Source organism: Elgaria multicarinata, chromosome 3, assembly GCF_023053635.1.
Source record: "Elgaria multicarinata webbii isolate HBS135686 ecotype San Diego chromosome 3, rElgMul1.1.pri, whole genome shotgun sequence".
Taxonomy (NCBI): domain Eukaryota; kingdom Metazoa; phylum Chordata; class Lepidosauria; order Squamata; family Anguidae; genus Elgaria; species Elgaria multicarinata.
Window position 1 is genome coordinate 40653713 of NC_086173.1, and position 18276 is coordinate 40671988.

Sequence of the window (18276 nt, forward strand, 5' to 3'; positions counted from 1 at the left end):
ATAAAAGAAATGACCCCTCCAGATCATTTCAGGTAGGTTTGGCCTGGAAAGGTCATCCTAATTGCTGGAATAAGCTACTATGTAAAGATATGAAAACCAAGCAGTAGAGGGTGATCTGTCACATGATCTTTACTAAGGTTGTCAGATTTTGTTAAATACGTTCCATCCACGTTTCATGGATTGCCAGGTGTTGTTGTTCCATCATCTGCTCATTGATGGAATTGGAATTACTTTAAATCAGAATGTAATGTGCTCTTGCGCAAATCCACATTAGTTAATGTAGATTAGCGCTGATTCACATTAACTAATGTGGATTAGCACAAGTGTGCATTGGTGCAAATTCACTACAAATGTGGGGGAAAAAGGTCCACGAGTTAGTGGAATGCACTTGAGTCGGTCCGCTGTGGAATCCGCAGGTTGGATTCATAGAAATCTGAACTCATTTGAATCCGCTGCAGATTTCTCCAAGGTTCCCACCTACCAATTTGTTTCCATAATTTCCCATTGTAAAACAGTGGTGTATCCCAGCAGCTAAGGAACAACCTGCCTGGAAGACCTGCCTGCATTGCATTCCCTTGAACTCACGCCCACTCACAAAGGTGAAAGAAGTAAAACTTCAGTAAGGGAAAAAACAGACCTTACTTACACGTTATGTTTTTAACATTTAATCCTATCCTATGCGCTAAAAACATACTATTTGGTATTTCAAAACAGGAGGTAGATACAACCTTGATGCAGCACCTCACACATCAAGCGCTCTAGAAATGACACTTTCTTTTCCCCACCTTTCAATCAGAAATTGGCATTCAAGGCTGCTGCTGATAGTGATACAGTCTCTACCATGTGTTACTGTGTGGGAGAAAATAAATGTTTCCCCTCATAATATATAAAGCAGGTCTCAGTTTTGGGAGAAACAGCTTCCATTTTTCTAGATGCAGGCTTTGTTAAGATTTAGAGAACAGGGAGCGTGTTGAAGTGACACTGGTATATGACTTTCACATCTCTTGTACTTCTTGCTTCACTTGCCAGAACATCTGTTCAACCTGATCCATGTATAAAATAGATGACTACAAATACTCTAATGCTGTCTACCCCAAAGACAAGAAATCCTATAAAGACTCCCCTGAACCTCTCAACTGCTCAGAGAAGGGAAGTGCAAAATAACATTCCAATCCTTGCGCAGCAAGACTGAAGACATACTTGGAGCACATATCGGTGGACACAAAAAAACATGAAGTGGTTTAGCTGCCATATTCTTCCAGCTGCTAGGATAATCCATACAATATTAACAATTATTGGACTGGCCAGAGTGTGGAGTGAGGCCATTCACACTTCTAGCAGCTCGGACTACCATTTAGTAAGGGTGCAATACTATACTCACTTCCCTGGAGTAAACCCCATTGGAATCAATGGGTCTTACTTCCAAGTAGCCATGTATAAGATTGCATTGCACAGCCACTGAATAAAAGAAAGGAAGCCAGGGGACTTCAGGAAAAAGCCATTTATAACCAATGTTCTCAAACACAAAGGCCATTTTTCTTTGATCACACAGCTTTGTATGAAACAGCAGCAAGACGTCATCTCTGACAAGCTGCTGGAGAATTTGGCAACTATTCTAAACTGATTAGCCAACAACAAGCCTAAACTATTGTCTTTATCCTAAAGACAATAGTCTAAGCTTGTTGTTGGCTAATCAAGCTTTTGTTGATGAAAATGGCAGCTCAGCCCTGAAAGAATTGTTTATGTAGCAGGTGATAAAAGAAGCAGAGAGAGAAAAATGAAGCACCCAAAATCCATCCAGTGTTGGACCTGTAGCTCTGAGGTCTCAGGCTCTCAAAAAAGGCCACCTGCCTTTTAATAAGAACCTAAGCACAGGCATTGAGTTATAAATACTAAAAATCCATATATATATATATATATATATATATATATATATATATATATATATCAGAGATAGCTTCCACTATTTTGAAACCATAATAGATTTTAGAACAAGAGAATCTTCTATTCTTTCAATCCATGGCATTCAAAACAGAACAAGAGTGGTCACGCTGAGTCATTTCAGTAATGACTTCCAAACAACATCTCTCTAGCATTTTCCAGTGCCTCGGACTAAATCCTAGGATAACAAAAAAGTGTTCACATGAAGCTGATCCATGAAAAAGGGTATTCCCATGCCATTTGTACTGACAGCCATGGATTCTTTTAAATCAGAAGTGCAATTACATAGTTTTCGCAACTTCCTATGAGAATAAGTTCCTCAGGTAAGAAATGCCTGCTTTGTCTTTTAAAGCCTGCCATTAGTTAGCCTTTTTTAAAAAAATCCCAATAAGAACATAAGAAGTGCTGTGCTGGATCAGACCAAGGGTCCATCTAGCCCAGCACTCTGTTCACACAATGGCCAACCAGCCATCGGCCAGGGATGAACAAGCAGGACATGGTGCAACAGCAACCTCCCACCCATATTCCCCAGCAACTGATGCATGCAGGTTTACTGCCTCGAATACTGGAGGTAGCACACAACCATCAGGGCTAGTAGCCATTGATAGTCTTCGCCTCCAGGAATTTCTCACAATAGTTCTTGTGAGATAGTATAATTCTACTGATCATTACCATATCTCCTCATAACCATCTTCTTTCTAAGATGAGCCCTCTAGCCTTTGTCTCAGCATAGCTGCTGCAATTCTATGGAGCCTTTCTTGTTTTGGGTTAAACTCTTAGCACGAAGACCTATCAAACTGGAAGCACCCAGAATACTAGTTTAGGGAGATTTTTGGTCTGATACAATTTTTAAGAAAAATGCTGCACTGCACAACCTTCTGAATTTGGTGTCAGCACCCTGCACATGCGGGCTTTTCTTGGGACATACACACACAGAGCACTAAAACAGGACTCAATCCCTCAATTTAGAAGTATCTGGATGAGGCCCAGATTTATGTCAAAAAGCCAAGGACTTCATTGTCTAGAACCAGTGCCCGAGAAGCAATCCAACAGGGATAAGCAGCAGGATCTCGGCTCTAAAGGAAGAAGGTATATTCACATTTCAGCCTTTGAGTTCTCCTTCTAACCAGGCATGCCCTTTCACCAGCTGGAAACCAAAATCTAGTTTTGCCAACATGTGTAACTAATAACTATTCTGGAACCCAAGTACCTCAGCGGTTCAAATTAAAAAGATTCTTCTCTTTCAAAACTCAGATTTTCCACTAGAGCGTCCAATGCATAAAAACAACAGCACAAAAGCTCTGCTCTTATAAAAAACTTTGATAAGGATGTTCATAATTTGGGCGAGTTTTTAACTATTAAGGACTGGACTCATGCTGGATGAAGGCTATTCTGATTTCCCAAGAGATCTGATGAGGCTACCATATACGAAAACTAAATGAAGCGCCAACACAATTCTGCCAAATTCTGATACTTTGAAAGGTTGCAATTGGAGTGAGGCTGTTCATTCCCATGCCAGAAGTTTGCCTTTGGTTTTCAGCAGATGTGAATGTTAATAGGGACAATGATATCCCCACGGACATACTTTGTTCTAGCTTTGCAAACTCCATAAAAAATATCTGGATGGCTACTTGCAGCACAGGAAGCTTAGCTCTTCCAAAGGTGATGTAGCAAGACTGATGTCTAACCAATGCGAGCAAGACAATTCAGGTCAAACACCTTTACATCTTGGGAGGGAGCGAAGCCCCCAGTTCCTTACCTGCCGGTTGAGACGGATGGAGAGAATATCGCTAGAATAACTGTAATTACAGATTTCTGTCCCTTTTTTGAAATGGTAAACATTCATCTGCCGAGGCTTCGACCGACTCACCACCACCACCAGGCTGCTGGAGAAGAGGCGCTCTACAATGTAAACATCCGGGATTTCATCTGGGTAGGGAGAAGGAAGGAACAAAAGAAAGAGCAGAATTTATCTCCAGTTTCATTAACATAAAGATTACTTAGCTGATCTTGATTTTTGTTTTCCACCAATCAAGGAACCTATCCAATTCGCCCAGGATGGAGACAGTTTTGAGTTAACAGCTGGATTTTATATTTTCAAAAATGAAGGATCACCAATTGTCTGCTATTTTCTCCTTCCCGGTGGCTAGGGGCACTGAAACCTGAAATTATCACAGAGCCCAATCACAACGCCTGCAAACCCTCCTCCGTCATATTTTCTTAAGGCTCTGACTATACAGACATCCTGACTAGAATATCCAGTCAGCCTTTGCACACATACATGCACCGACACCTCGCAAACCAGCTTTTTGTAACATCTTGCCTGATGAAGAGATCTGGCAATCTCAAAAGCTTTATAATCTTTGGGTTGGCCTAATAAAACGTATTACACTGTATGGATTTTGGGAATTCTCTTCTGACCAACATGGCTTCCTCCTCCTTCTTGTGCCAATCAAAACAGAAAAATGACGGATCATCAACACCGCCTTAGCCTTACTTGGCAGAGCTTCACACACATAGGCCATGTGCAGTGCTGGGCACCAGGCCATAGCAGGCAGGGGTTAATGGCTCATCGCCAAAAGGACTTGACATCAGCTTCTTCCTATAGTATCTATCGACTGCTAACACAGAAAGCTAGTTCTGCTGCTAATGGGGAGGAGGTGTGTTCCTCTTAGTCATGGAACATACACACCAATGAAAAGAGAGGGAGCTTGAAGTACATACAGCCAGCTGATGAAATAAAACAATCCCCTGGAGACAGAAGGCTCTGTGAAGCAGGAAGCTTCCAGAGGAAAGTGACAAAATGTACATCAGCTATCTATTCTCTGTTTGACAGCCTCAGTTGGAGCGGATGACCTGGTCTTCCTGAGGAAAGGCCAAAACTGAAACTGGAGAAAAGGGGAACATTTCCAGGTCAGTTTACACAGGAAGTATAAGGTGATAAAAGTCCTCTTACTGGCCACAATCCCAAAGTCAGCTTGCACCCGGCTATTTCCCCTCGCAGCTGCTTCCAGCACATCTCACTTACATGAGCCAACACACTGCTTTTTACAATTGCAGGCAGAGGGAGGACATTCAAAGTTGTTTCCATATTTGGCAGCTAGTGCAAGAGGCATATGCTGGAGAGCGCTATAAAAGGAATTTCAATATGCAAATAGGTCTCTTGCACAGACTTTGAACAATGGGATCATGTCCACTAACCCAGTTGTAATTATCTTGTCTGAAGTTATCTACTACAATAGGAGCTTCCCCTCATATGGGAAACATTGATGGCAGAAATACTCTATATGGCACAAAAGAGAGGTCCGCTAATAAAATTTTATCATTCTTCGGGAGCCACGTGGAGGCTGCAACACGTTGGCTTCTACATGAAATCTATTTCTGTCCCTTGCAGGATTGGCCCCTGCTGGCAGCTTCCATTGACTACTGCTGAAAGCCTAAGCAAGATACCCACAACAATCAACTTGAAGGGTTTTGCCTAGAAGAAGCATTCCATACCTGACGTTATTATTTCTATCGGCAACCTTTTGCAGATATATTCCTTGGCTTCCTCTGTGATCATAAAGGTATGGTTCAGATGTAACGCAAAACCATAGTTTATGTGCAGAATGTGCTCCCACCTTTTTCTCCTCTGGCACAGCCACAACTCAAAAACTTTTAATGCCAATTTCCCGTATCATCTGAATCTCGAAAAACTGTGGTTAATCTTAACTATGGTTAGTAGAAATCAAGCAACTTCCAACCATAATTTATGAAGCTTGCTTGTTTCCACTGACCATAGGTAATAAGATAAGCCACAGTTTAGGGTTTAAGTGATTTGTGGCTCATCATACACTGGCAGGTCAGGGTGTTTTGAACAACATTGTTACAATTTGGTCACAGCATGTTACCTAAGAACACGCAGTTCACATGTTTTTAAAACTGTGCTTGGCTGACAAGTGTGTAGCTTTGCATTTCTAAGTTACATGACAGGAAGACAGACAAATTTAAAGCCTTTGTTAAAATATCTCTAACGTGAAATGGTACTGATGACAACCATGATGAAGGACAGGCAAGCATATCATGGCAGCGAAAAACCAATCTGTCTTTTTTTAGGACACTTCATCTTGGTTTAAGCATTTCTAACAGCTTATAAAAGATATCCCCCCACCCTATATTTGAAACCCCAAACCAGCCATGAAGTTATGAACTCTTCAAAAAGAATGTGGTTCTGCAGCATTCAGGGACAAGGCCATTTTAGGTTGCTAACAGGAGTGTAATTTCCAGTAAGCCTGGAAGCAATATCATTGCTCCACTCCTTCCCGTGACTTCACAGAAATTATGAGCGTTGAGAAAGAAAAATTAAGCAAGGAAATGAGGACAATTTTGAAACAGAGAAAGAGAAACCGACTTGCTCCATTTGTAAGTCACTCCAACATCAATTGGTTCTTATGCTGTGAACTGCCCAGAGAGCTCCAGCTATTGGGTGGTATAGAAATGTAATTAATAAAGAAATAAATGAATAAATCTTGATCACTTAAACCAGGCAGGGGGAACCTGTGGCCCTCCAGATGTTGCTGGACTATAACTTCCATTGTCCCTCAGCAATCATAGGGACTCAGCTTCGCTTTGGCTTGATCATGACTACTGCCACTAATAAGGGGACTCAAGCTAAGGATAGGATAAGAAGCAATGGGCAAGAGTCACAGAATGGTTAAACTTGGGGTAAAGAGAAGGAAGGTGTCCTTTTCTAAGCTTTTTAACATTAGAGGAAGCCTGCTGAGAAGGCAGTGGAATGTCCTTCTTTGAAGATTTTCAAGGAAGTGGTGCCTTAGCAAGAAGCTGCTCTTGAGCCCTTACACTCTGTGATACTATAGCAGTGATCTTCCCTATTTTTCAAGCAGGAGCCATTTTGGCTCTAGGTTTTGCCACCACTTGGGATCTTTCAGCAGTCAGTTATCAATTCACTTGGCAGGCAAATTCTGACAGGCTCACCTGGCCCCTGGATTGGGATGATTTTTCTCAACACTGAGAGCGCGTTCTGCTTAATGCTGCAACATCACCCAGCGCAATCGATCATCCCAGAGTGCAGGACATGGACTAATGGGCTCAAGTTGCAGGACGCCAGATTCCAGATGGACATCAGGAAAAACTTCCTGACTGTTAGAGCGGTATGACAATGGAACCAATTACCTAGGGAGGTTGTGGGCTCTCCCACATTAGAGGCCTTCAAGAGGCATCTGGACAACCATCTGCAGGGATGCCTTAAGGTGGATTCCTGTATTGAGCAGGGCGTTGGACTCGATGGCTTTATAGGCCTTTTCCAACTCTACTATTCTAGGATTGCACTCTCTCCCTCTCATTCAATTTCCCCTCCACAATGCATCACTGCAGCTAGCCAACCCCATTGCTCTTTCCCTCTTGGGCTCCTCCTCCTCCACCACAGCTAATTGGCTTATTGCTCCTGTATTCTCTCCTTCCCTCCCCACAGTTGATAAGCGGCAGGTCTCCAGACTCCCAACACCCAAAGCCCAGATCATATCAGCCAGCCCACCACTAAAACAAACAAGGAAGAGCTAGAGAGGCCCTCCTGAGAGTGAGCCCCTACTGCAAAAAGAGAGCAGGAGAGTGAGTGCACGAATGAGAGATAATATGGAGAGCTGCACTTGAAATGACTGGGAGCCACCAACAGCCCTTGGGCCTCGCAGTGAAGGACACTGCACAACAGTATCATCACAAAAATGCTAACTAGTCTATAAACATGCCTAAGTGAACCGCCCAGAGAGTTTTGCCTATTGGGCGGTATAGAAAGATAGTAAATAAATAAATAATAAATAACCGGCGGTCTGAAAACAGCCCAGATTTGTACCATGCAGTACTTGGAGGATTAGCAAGGCTCAAGGACTTCAATGAAACCTGATACTTACAGAGAGCTCAATTTACCAGTTAAGTCAGGGGAGCAAAAACCCCCAAAGTACACAGTGTTAGTGCACAGCTCTGATACGGCACTCCAAAACAAAAGAAAAGATCACCAGTAGCTCACCCAGTTTATAAATATGTAAAATTTATAAATATGTTTATATTAAATGTTCATGAAATATGCATACTTAAAATGTTTATATGTTAATACAGTTTACAAATGGCTCTGATGCTTCAGCAACGTATTTTGTATCTGGCCACCTGCTCCTGCCTGCACTTCTGAGAGGAACTAAACGGGATGAGGTGGGAAATCATCAGTATCTTGACCATGGAACTAGTATTCAACATGGGAAAGAACCCTATGATCAACCCTTGGACTCTTAGTTGGATCATTTAATAATTTAAATTATTTTAATATTTTAATTATTTTAAATTAAATTAATAATTTAAATATTAGTTCAGTCACACAATAGCTGATCATGAGCTGCATGGAAGCTACTCATGGAAACACAGTTCTCACATGGCTAGGCTAGCATTTAAAAGGCCCCTCATTAAGATCACTTTGGGCTGTTCCAGACACAAGGCTAGTTTAGTGCTGCGAGCCTGGCCCCCTCTGGACTCAAGGTCTGCTGTTGCCCCATACTCTGGTGTTGCCATAGGGAAGTTTGAAAGCTTTTGCTTCCATTTTGGATTAAAACCTGCTTGCAATCTCATGTCATCGAAATCAATACAAACAGTGATTAGTTTTAACTATTGTTAGAGGAAAGTCCAAACCACGGTTTATGACGCTAGCTTGTTTTCACTAACCATAGAGGATAAACCACAATTTGCCTGGCTTTGGGAAACACCCTAAACTGTAGCAAATTTAAAATGGAAGCATCCAATATCGTCCTTGTGGTCACAACCAGAGGTAGCGAGGGGAGTACATGAGTACAGGGTGGCAGCGGGGGGGGGGGGGGGGGGGAGCTAGCCTCACTCTCATATTACTAAACTGGTTTAGTGCAGCCTTCCCCAACCTGGTGCCCTCCATGTCTATTGAACTACATCATCCATCACACCATTCACCAGTAATGGCTGGGGACAATGGGAGTTGTAGTCCAACACATCTGGAGGGTGCCAGATTAGGGAAGGCTGATTCAGCATTACATCCAAATGCACCCACTCTGGGTCTGCACATACTTAGGCCATTCTAGATCACTTGGGGCTGCCTTTAGGAACAAACGGTCATGGCTTTACACTCCAGCCGTCTGTTAAGTTCTCCCTTTCTCTGCCCCAAGAGAAAGGGAGTGCACAACCTTTATGGCCCCAAGGGCCGCAGGTGACGTTGGCTCGGGAGCTATGCATGTGGACACCCACTAGTGATCTTGACACAGATTGCTCTTTGCTTACTGCTTAGGAAAGAAGTGGAGCGTCTGCTCTTCACCCCACCCCCACAGGAATTGTTATACAGGCGGTTTTCCATTCCTTCTCCCACAGATCCCAATACAGAGGGTTCTTTCCTCACTGTAAAGAGCAATCCGTATCACTTAGCGATGGTACAATTGATAGGAAATCGATGGGGGAAGGGAATGTAGCAGGAGTGGGGGCATCAGAGCCACCAGGAGCCGCAATTAAGGCATTGTGGGGCCACAGGTTGCACACCCCTGATGTACAGCGATGCACAACTCTCCCAAGAGTGACCGTGCCTATTTGCTAGGTAGATAAAATTCTGGGATATTTGGAAATCCTGGTTTGATCCCTACAGTTCAGTGAAGATTACACAGATGTGCATTTAATCTACTCCAGCTCATTTCTGACAGGCACTGAACTGCTACCGCAAATGTACTCAAGCTTACTGCAGATTCATATTGGTGTCACAAATAAGAGAGTTTCCAGCATTGTTTTATGATTGGTTTTCTTTGTACGCAACTGTCCCTTTAACTCGTCTGCATCTAGCACAGTTTGAATACAAGCAAGGCCGCAGCCAAGAGATGCCATCTGCTTTCTTGCAGGAAAGATAAAATGGAATTGCTCCTTTGAGGCAGATTAAAGTGTTGTAATGCAGAATAAAGCCTGTCGTCAGCCAATATTTTGCTGTATCAAAACAGAACGGACTTACTGCTTTCATGGACTTGATCCAGCTGCTCCACGGAACTCAAGGAAAAAAGTCTGTATCCAGTTTTGGTTCCAATAGCCAGGGAACTGCAGAAGACGACAACATAGACATTAACGATGTGCCCGGTCAACTACATTCCACACCAAGTACTACTAAAGGAGTTGTTGTTTTCGAAGGCCAAAACTGAGCTTGCAAAGGATTGGAGTGACCACCAGGGAATCCTATGTACGCCACTGTGAGCGCTACGGAATCAAAGGTGGGATGTAATGAAATATATGTTACGTTAATTCAGCTGGAGGTTGGACAAGGTTACTTGGCGATAGAAAGATTGGACCCAATGCAGTTGAGAGCAGGGATAGGGAAGATCCCAACAGGTTAGAGAACTCATTCAAACAAGTGGCTAAGGTTACAGACCTGAGAATCTTATTTGTCAGGATAAAGTAAGGATGCAGAACACGAGGCCCAGATGGACATGCCTCCTCCTCCTTCCCCACCCCCCGGCCCTTTTCTCCTGAGCACTGGTCATTTGGTGGTTTCCTGGCTTCTGTACTGTTTTTCCCACATTCTAAATGGGTTGAAATGCTACTCCTAAGGCTTAGTTAATGGTAATAGGAGCTTTAAGTTAAAATATGTGGGTAGTTTTGGCCTCACCCATTCAACTTTGGCGCTGCTCACCACTGCAATATGGACCCTGAAAGCTTCCCTGAAATTGAGTTGAGCTCTTGGGCAGAAAGAGGTTCAATAATACTACTGGACTAAAGGGATGGAGCCTACGAAGGACTTGAGGGAAAATAACGGCAGTGTCTAGGCCACGAGAAGCCAGCAGTGACCCAGATGGGCAAGTACTCAAGGGGATGTTGCAAGGAGAAGCTAACCAAGAACATGTAGAAAACGGAGGGCTGAGGGGTAAGCAATTCAAAGAGTTTGCCAGTGGCAATAAGGACTGGAATTTGGGTGGGGGGGGGGGGAGAGAGAGAAGAGAATTTGACTGAAAACCTCCTGGCATCCCTACTTAAGGAGGCAGATTGGGACAACGAAGAGGCAGGCAAATATTACACGTCTCAGCCACATATTGTTTATATAGATTTCTAGGCCACCTGCTTTAGGCAGGAGCCATCATTTAAAGAGCTTTAAGGAGAAAAACAAATCTTACAAGTTCCAAAACACAAAAGATAACCCTTCCCACTTCAACTAAAGTATCAGCCTTGTCCCAGCCATGGAAGGGGCCTTTGCAGAATGTCATTCTGCTTTTCTTGGTGGAGGGGAGCTGGTGACTGAAGCTGCAGCTCTTCACCACTGGAAGACCCACCCAGAGCCCTGCCTGGCATCAGAGATTTTACCAGGAATTGTCCTTATGTTGCAAAGCCAGTATTTGCGGATGTAACAGCTGAAAAGAGGCAAGAAAAATAAAAAGGGCTCAAGATGCTGAATTTGGCACACAATACCAAATTATGTAGTTGGGTACAACTGCAGAATACAAGAGACCCTTTTTATTCATTGCCTTGTGTATTCATTGCCATAGTATAAGAGAGAATATTCCTGCTTTTATTTATGCATCACCTGTGCATACAGAGATGTACAGAATAAAGAAGAGACAGCCCTGGACCCTACAGAGGGCCTATTCAGACAACACGCTAAGCCATGGTTAGGCTGCTAACCTTTTTGCAGCAAATGGTTAGTGAGCAGGTTTAAACCATGGTTATGTAGCCACCATGGATAGGAATGGTTCACACGACACACTAAATCATGGTTCACATGACACGCTAAGCCATAATGTTTAGCTCAAAATGCTTAACTACCATGGTTTAGCTTGCCGTCTGAACAGGGTCAATATGTGGGTGCTGTAGGGTCAAGGGGAAATTCAATTCACTAGCAGTGTCTGTTCTGCTGGCGGAAGGACACCATTAGATACTACCCAACTTTATAAATAAATAAAACAAATCCATGGACCTGCCTGTTCACACTGTAGACAGAGGTGGCTGTTAAAGTAGCTTCACTCCTTAAAGTAAACATGTACTTGCCCAGTAAATGGGGCCTGAATCTTTTTAATAGATCAGCAACCTAAACCTCAGGCAAACATTTCCACTAGGATAAGAATGCCATTGTTATAGAGTACTAAGCAACCTGCCAACCTCCCAGACATAAACCGGATATAAAACAAAAGAAGCAAACCTGTAAAGCAGGAAATATGAAACAAGACAGAATGAAACACTGCAATGGTCCTTAAGTGTCACGGAACACATCCAGTCAGATACAGGTCTAAAATGTCATAACAAGGGAGGCTGCCAAATACTGACAACACCGGGTATATTGCGAAAGATGCAGCCACGAGTATTCCCAAGAACTAATCTGAGCATCATTTATTCATTTTGGTGGGTTTGCCTCATCATTCACCCTCTACAAGACCCATCCAAGAAACCTGAGTATAACCCAAGTTCAGGTTCTTCATCACCCCAGTTCAGCATTTATATGGAGGCTATTTGTTTGAGTGAAAAGTACAAAAACCAGATCTAAACTACAGAAATCTCATGCATTAGGGCCTTTCTTGGACTGTAGCATTTTAGACTGCAGATAATGCATTGTTTGCCTAAATGTTTTCTCACATCCAGAACAGCTTGACCATGGAAAGCCAGCATATCAGGAGTAAAGAGCCCTGGCTAAGCCTTCTCCCCAACAAGCTACTGTTTTAAGTACAGCAGGTGGGGGATACGGTGGGGACAATTCAGAAACACGGGCTTTTACTTTCAGTGTAAAGTTTTATTTATTTATTTATTTATTACATTTCTATACCGCCCAATAGCCAGAGCTCTCTGGGCGGTTCACAAAAATTAAAAACATTCAAAGTATAAAACAGTATTGTTGTACAACGATCTTGCACAGCCCAAGATGTACAGTACTCCTAAACACACACTTCTGCTCTGAGTAGCCAGCTCCCATGAAGGACTGTAGAGTCAGCAACAGTTATATTAGTAGCTGAAGTTCAGAACTTTACAGAACTGAACCTAGTTTGACTTCTGCATCCATGACAGAAGTTTCCTTAGACCAACAGACTGTGTGGAAGATCATAGCTGGCTATGCCACAGCCTAACATTCATTTACTGATGTTCAAAATATGGAAACAAGACCATCAACATTTGGACAAGACCTGGGGCAAGATAAAGCTTGCTCATCTGTGCTTTCTGCTTGGCTTTTATTTCATGCCTGAACAATCTCCTATTTTTGAAGCACTTTCCTCCTTAAATTTCCCACACACAAAATCCACTTCAGAAAAGCCTTTCCCGACTCTCTAGCCTTGCCCGCAAATTCCCGCCCTCCGACTCTCTAGCCTTGCCAGCTACTGATGCTTCCTTGTCCCATTCACACCTACAATCTAAAAATTCATGACCACGTCAGCCTATATCCATTGTAAACCCTCTTGTTAGAGACTGGGCACCCCAATGATACAATACTTAGCTCATACAAAAAAAGAAAGAAAAAAGGAGTTAAATCATAGCAGTAATCTTGAAGCTGTGGTACAGCTTTGGAGTGGGGTAACTCAGTTCAAAGGCAATGAACTGAGCATCAAATAGCATTGAGAAAATCACTTCACTATCTATGCAATGTGAATAATAGCGACCTAGCTTATGTTATTGCTGAGAGGGCAAACCCAATAAAAATGGTAAAATTCTGTGGAAATCAAGTGTGACATATAAGGGATCAACAGCTGTAGCAGCCACACTTTGGATTCTCATATCTATTCTGTGGCAAAGGAGTAACACTCGATCTGCTAACAATAAGTCAGAAAACTGCAACAATATAAAATTTTCTTACTGGGTTGCTCCGTCCAATGAGGAACATATTCTAAAGATTCAAAACGCAGAAGGCCAGCCCAATTTACAGGACCCTAATTCACCCTTGGCCTCAAAGCAGGCACATCTGGGAGCCAGATGGGCAAAAAGGAGGCTCATTGTTTGTGGAGAAACACAGCTGTAGTGTCCTCGAGCCAAGGAGAAAGAATCTCCCGCCCCCTCAACCTTCAGAGGATAGCACTCCCATTAATAGTTTACCTGGAAGTTATTGAAACAGCTAAATTTATGTTTTGTTCTGCTTTAGAAAAGCAGCTCAACAGCAGAGCACCTGCAAAAGGCCCCAATCCCAATCCCTCGCATCTCCCTGGTACAGCTGGGAAAGACCACTCTCTGAAACCCTGGCGAGCCACTGCCTGCTAGTGTAGACAACACTGACTTAGATGGACCACTGGTCTAACTCAGTATAAGGCAGCCTCCTATGTTCAGATGTTTGTCTTTTCTGAGCCTCCATGCTCACAATAAACGTGTGTATGAATACCTGGTGCTGGAGAGGAATAGGGAGTGGCTATCTTCACTAGGGCCTACTATTTGCGAGGTTCCAGAGATACATTTACCAGACCACAGGGCTCATGGACCTTTGATCCAACAAGGCAATTCCTTTTCTTTGGTTTTCCCTCATTCACCTGTGCTAAATCAAACCATGAATTTGTACTAACCTTAGGGTGCCATCCTATTGGTTGTCCTTCTGATAGACAGAGTGCTAAAACTCCAGACCCCTCTGCCTATCCTATGCTATGCTGGCAAGAGGAGGTTGGAGGCAATTTTGCCTCAGTTAAAAATATAAAAAGCCTTAGCTCTCAGTGGGTGGGGAGGGGACTGAAGAGGCCATAGAACACTGCATATCCTGGCCTCTCCTCCCTACCCACCCCATTTACCTCACAGAAGAGCAGATTTCCACGTGGTTGGGAGCAGATGGGTGACGGGAAATCCATGATCAGATCTCCTCCATACTTGTAGTTCTACAGGCACAAGGCAGGAGATCTGCAGCATCCCATGGTATCCCAGATGCTTTCTAGGGACCACATTGCTCTCTTAATTTGCCCATGATTAATATTCTTTTCCAAAAAAAAATATTTACAGAGTATCTGAGGAAGCGAAAAATTATCTGGCGCTTACTTACCAATTATGAAATAAGAATATCTCCTGATCATTCTAGCAACTGAACCCAGAATGTGCCATGTTATATTTTAAACAAATTTGCATTCATCATGCTGTATGGTAAGTTTCATAGACCAATTAGACATCAACAGGTTCGCTTTAATCAGCTCCCTACTGACTTCATTAAGTGCCCTTTTTGCCCTTAGCTCAGCTGCAAGAATCAGATATTTCCTGTTCACACTCAGATTCATATATTTCTGGCTCAGATGCTGCTTTCCCCCACCCACCCATATGAGATCAGATCACAGGTATATCTTCTTCCACATAATTTCTCAGATAATGCCCAATTTCATAGGGTTTATAGCACCTTGCTCAGTACTAAGAACTACACTGCAAGTATATTGGAGACAGGTGGCTTATTATGCGCCTTAACTGCACATAATATGATGAGCATATAATTTTATAACTTGTTCAGTGTCAAACTGCAATTGGTGGAGTTTATTTAACAACATACTTAGTTAGAAACTGCCACCTTTAACCCTTGAAATATATAACCTGAGAAATATGAGATGGGAGGAGGGGGAATGAATGAGCATGTATTTAATTGCCTTCACTCATTTTGATCCTTTAGTACTGCTTGCCATCTGAGATTCAAACTCATCTCTGTAACCATGAGGACTTGAAACTCATTTTTATATGGTTGCAAGGTTAACAGAACTTTAAGAGAAGCCTCTTGGATATGCAAAAGTGCTCTGAGGAACAAGCCATAACAAACCCTGCATCAGAGGAATATAGCAAAATAATTCATAGTAAGATTAGTAGTACAGAACTCCAAATTGCATCACTTCGAATTTCAGCAATGCCAAGGGCTGCTTCTTATATTACAGTAAAATCAAGCATATCTTAAAGCTTTATATGTAAGGATTCCTGACCTGTAATGTTCAAAGTAGCAGCTGCTTTTGATGTTGTTTTTTGTCTTATTTTATTTTTTACAGAAAGCTGAGTCAGTCCCACAACTTGTTTCTGAAGGATATGCAGTCACCTCACATTCTAGGGTGAAAGCTTTATCATGTACCCGTATCCATTGTATTGCGTGATGTGACCCTACAAGTTTGTGTGCCCTGTCAGTAACAGAAACACAGATTCAGCTCTGAAGAAGGGATTGTAAATTCATGTTATTATTTCTTTTATTTATAAAATGCATTACCTGCTTTGCATTATAAAATAATGAAATACAAAATAATTGCGTTTAAAATGAAGCAATATCTTCATTTAAAACTTCCTTCATCCAAGAGGAGTCCATTACCATTGCTGTTCTGTGGGCATCTTTCCAGTTAGATTTTTTAAGAAGTGGGTCAACTAAAACCACACTTAGCAATTAACCTGTGAACACACCATGATAGCATTTCCTGCTAAACAAGGCTTTCCTTTCCTTGACATTTGGTTCACAGGATAAGCTAGAAAAGGCAACCACAGGGCAGGAGAGAAGAAGAAGAACACAGAGCGTCGTCACAGGGCACTGTGGCCAACATCTGAAGCTGTTCAGTAATGAAAGGGAAACGCAAGGGCCTTTGAGTTTGGCAGCCTCAGATTTCTGGAAATACCAACCTATTCATAAGCTGGTGGAAGGCGAACTCATATAGAAGGAAAGGCTAAATAAGGTTAGCCCGAAGGGCTAAGTTAAATTCTGTATACTACAGGAAGGGTGGGGGATAGGAGAAAGCATACTGGCCACACATTAACTTCCTACAGCAGCCTTCCCCAACCTGGCCAGGGGATGTTGGGAGGGCAGCAGGTCTAGGAAGGCTGCCTTATGGTACAAGCCGCATTCAGCCCTGATTGTAACGCACCACGCAACAACAGCCTGCCCCAAAACACTAACATCTCGAATAGCTTGAAGCCTTCTACAGATCTGGCAATCCAAACTGGTGGCCAGTTCATTTTGTTTACAGCCTTCGGGATGGCCCACCACCCCGCCCCATCTCCAGCCCGGGCGCCTTCGTTTTCCATGACACATTCCTGCCCGCTTTCTCTTCCTCTTCCTCCCCCAACGCGGTCCCCTCCTGCCTGGGACCGTCTGGACGGGATTCATCCCTGGGCTGGGCGCTTTCTTCCCAGAAGGCGGAGAAGGGGTGAGGCACGGGCTGCCCCCCCTTACGTACGTGCAGTCCTGGTTGTAGGAGAAACAGCTCAGCGCCTCAGGCTCCCCATCTCCGCCGGCGGCCTCCATGGACTACGATAGCGCCGAATCCCCGGCCTCGAGTTCGCCCCCTCCCCGGGGTTCGGTGCCTCCCCGCCGGCCTTAGTTTCCCCCGCCGTCACAACTCCCCGGTTCCGGACCAAAACAGCAGCAACAACAAGTCTCATAGCCAGCACCGGCCTGAGGGCGGAGCCACCTGCCCTCGTCGAGCTCTCCGATTGGGCGGCGGGGATTCGAACGGGCCTCTTCGCCCCGCCCCTCACGTCGGCTGGGTTCGAGCCTTCGGCCACGATCAACAGCCGAGCCTCTCAAGCCGCGCCCACGACGCCAACAGGGCTGGCAGCCATTGGCCAAGGAGCGGGAAACAGCTGATGGGGGCCACGTGGTTGTGTTGTGGTGGTTGCATCAGACTGGAATGGTGACAGCAGTGGGCGGCAGGTGGGCCCGGAGGTCTGAGGCGGCAGCCGCAGCCTCCGGTGCCAGCCCTTTCCCCAGGGCCCGCTGGCAAACAGGGTCATTTCCGCTTCTAACGACGTCTCTTTGTCATTCCAATAATGACGTTGTGGGGTTTTGAGGGGAGGGGAAGGGTGCAATCCTCTACCTACCGAAAAGTCGCCTTCAATTTTTTTTAAAGTGATTTTTATCCATAATAAAGAACTCAGTAATAATTCGCAAAACTTAAGGCTACAGTCCCATGCATTCTTACAGCCAACTCACCCCAGAGTTTCTTACTTCCGAGTAAACATGCGCAGGTTCCCGGGAGCGGGTGTAGATTGAGGATAGTCAGTCAGTCAGCTAATTCATTTGCTTCACAAGTAAATAATGAAAACACACAGATGAGCGAGAGGTGGAAGGCATAAAACACATAACTAAATGAACGAATGTGGGGACACACACACACACGTCAGAAGATATTCACGATAAGGGATTGCAGTGATCTGTAGGCACTTCCTAATTTTCCGCTGCCGCTGGAAACGGCCTACTCTGTAGGCACTGTAACGTGTTGGTCCACAGCGGACAGCGGATAGCAAATCATGTGAGAATTCTAAACCACAGCAACTAGTATGAAACCCTGACAGGAAAAAAATTTCTAGGACCACTATGCAAGACGCAGGGTTAGGAAAACACAAAGTAGGCATGTGTTTTACCAGTCATATGCTGCTGCGAACTGAGAAAGAAGAGCTAAAGGTAAGCAA

General features: G+C 43.8%; 1 protein-coding gene across 1 annotated transcript in view; it reads right to left on the reverse strand.

Annotated features, from left to right (window-relative positions):
- WIPI1 (WD repeat domain, phosphoinositide interacting 1) overlaps positions 1 to 17212 on the reverse strand; it is a 48005-nt gene extending 30793 nt beyond the window's left edge. Inside the window, exons 1-3 of the mRNA XM_063120036.1 lie at positions 17043 to 17212; positions 9938 to 10020; positions 3701 to 3870 (exon numbers count right to left, since the gene is read on the reverse strand). Coding sequence (XP_062976106.1) covers positions 3701 to 3870; positions 9938 to 10020; positions 17043 to 17110 — 321 coding nt within the window. The 5' untranslated portion in view covers positions 17111 to 17212. The remainder of the gene's footprint in view (positions 1 to 3700; positions 3871 to 9937; positions 10021 to 17042) is intronic.
- Positions 17213 to 18276: the final 1064 nt, after the last annotated feature.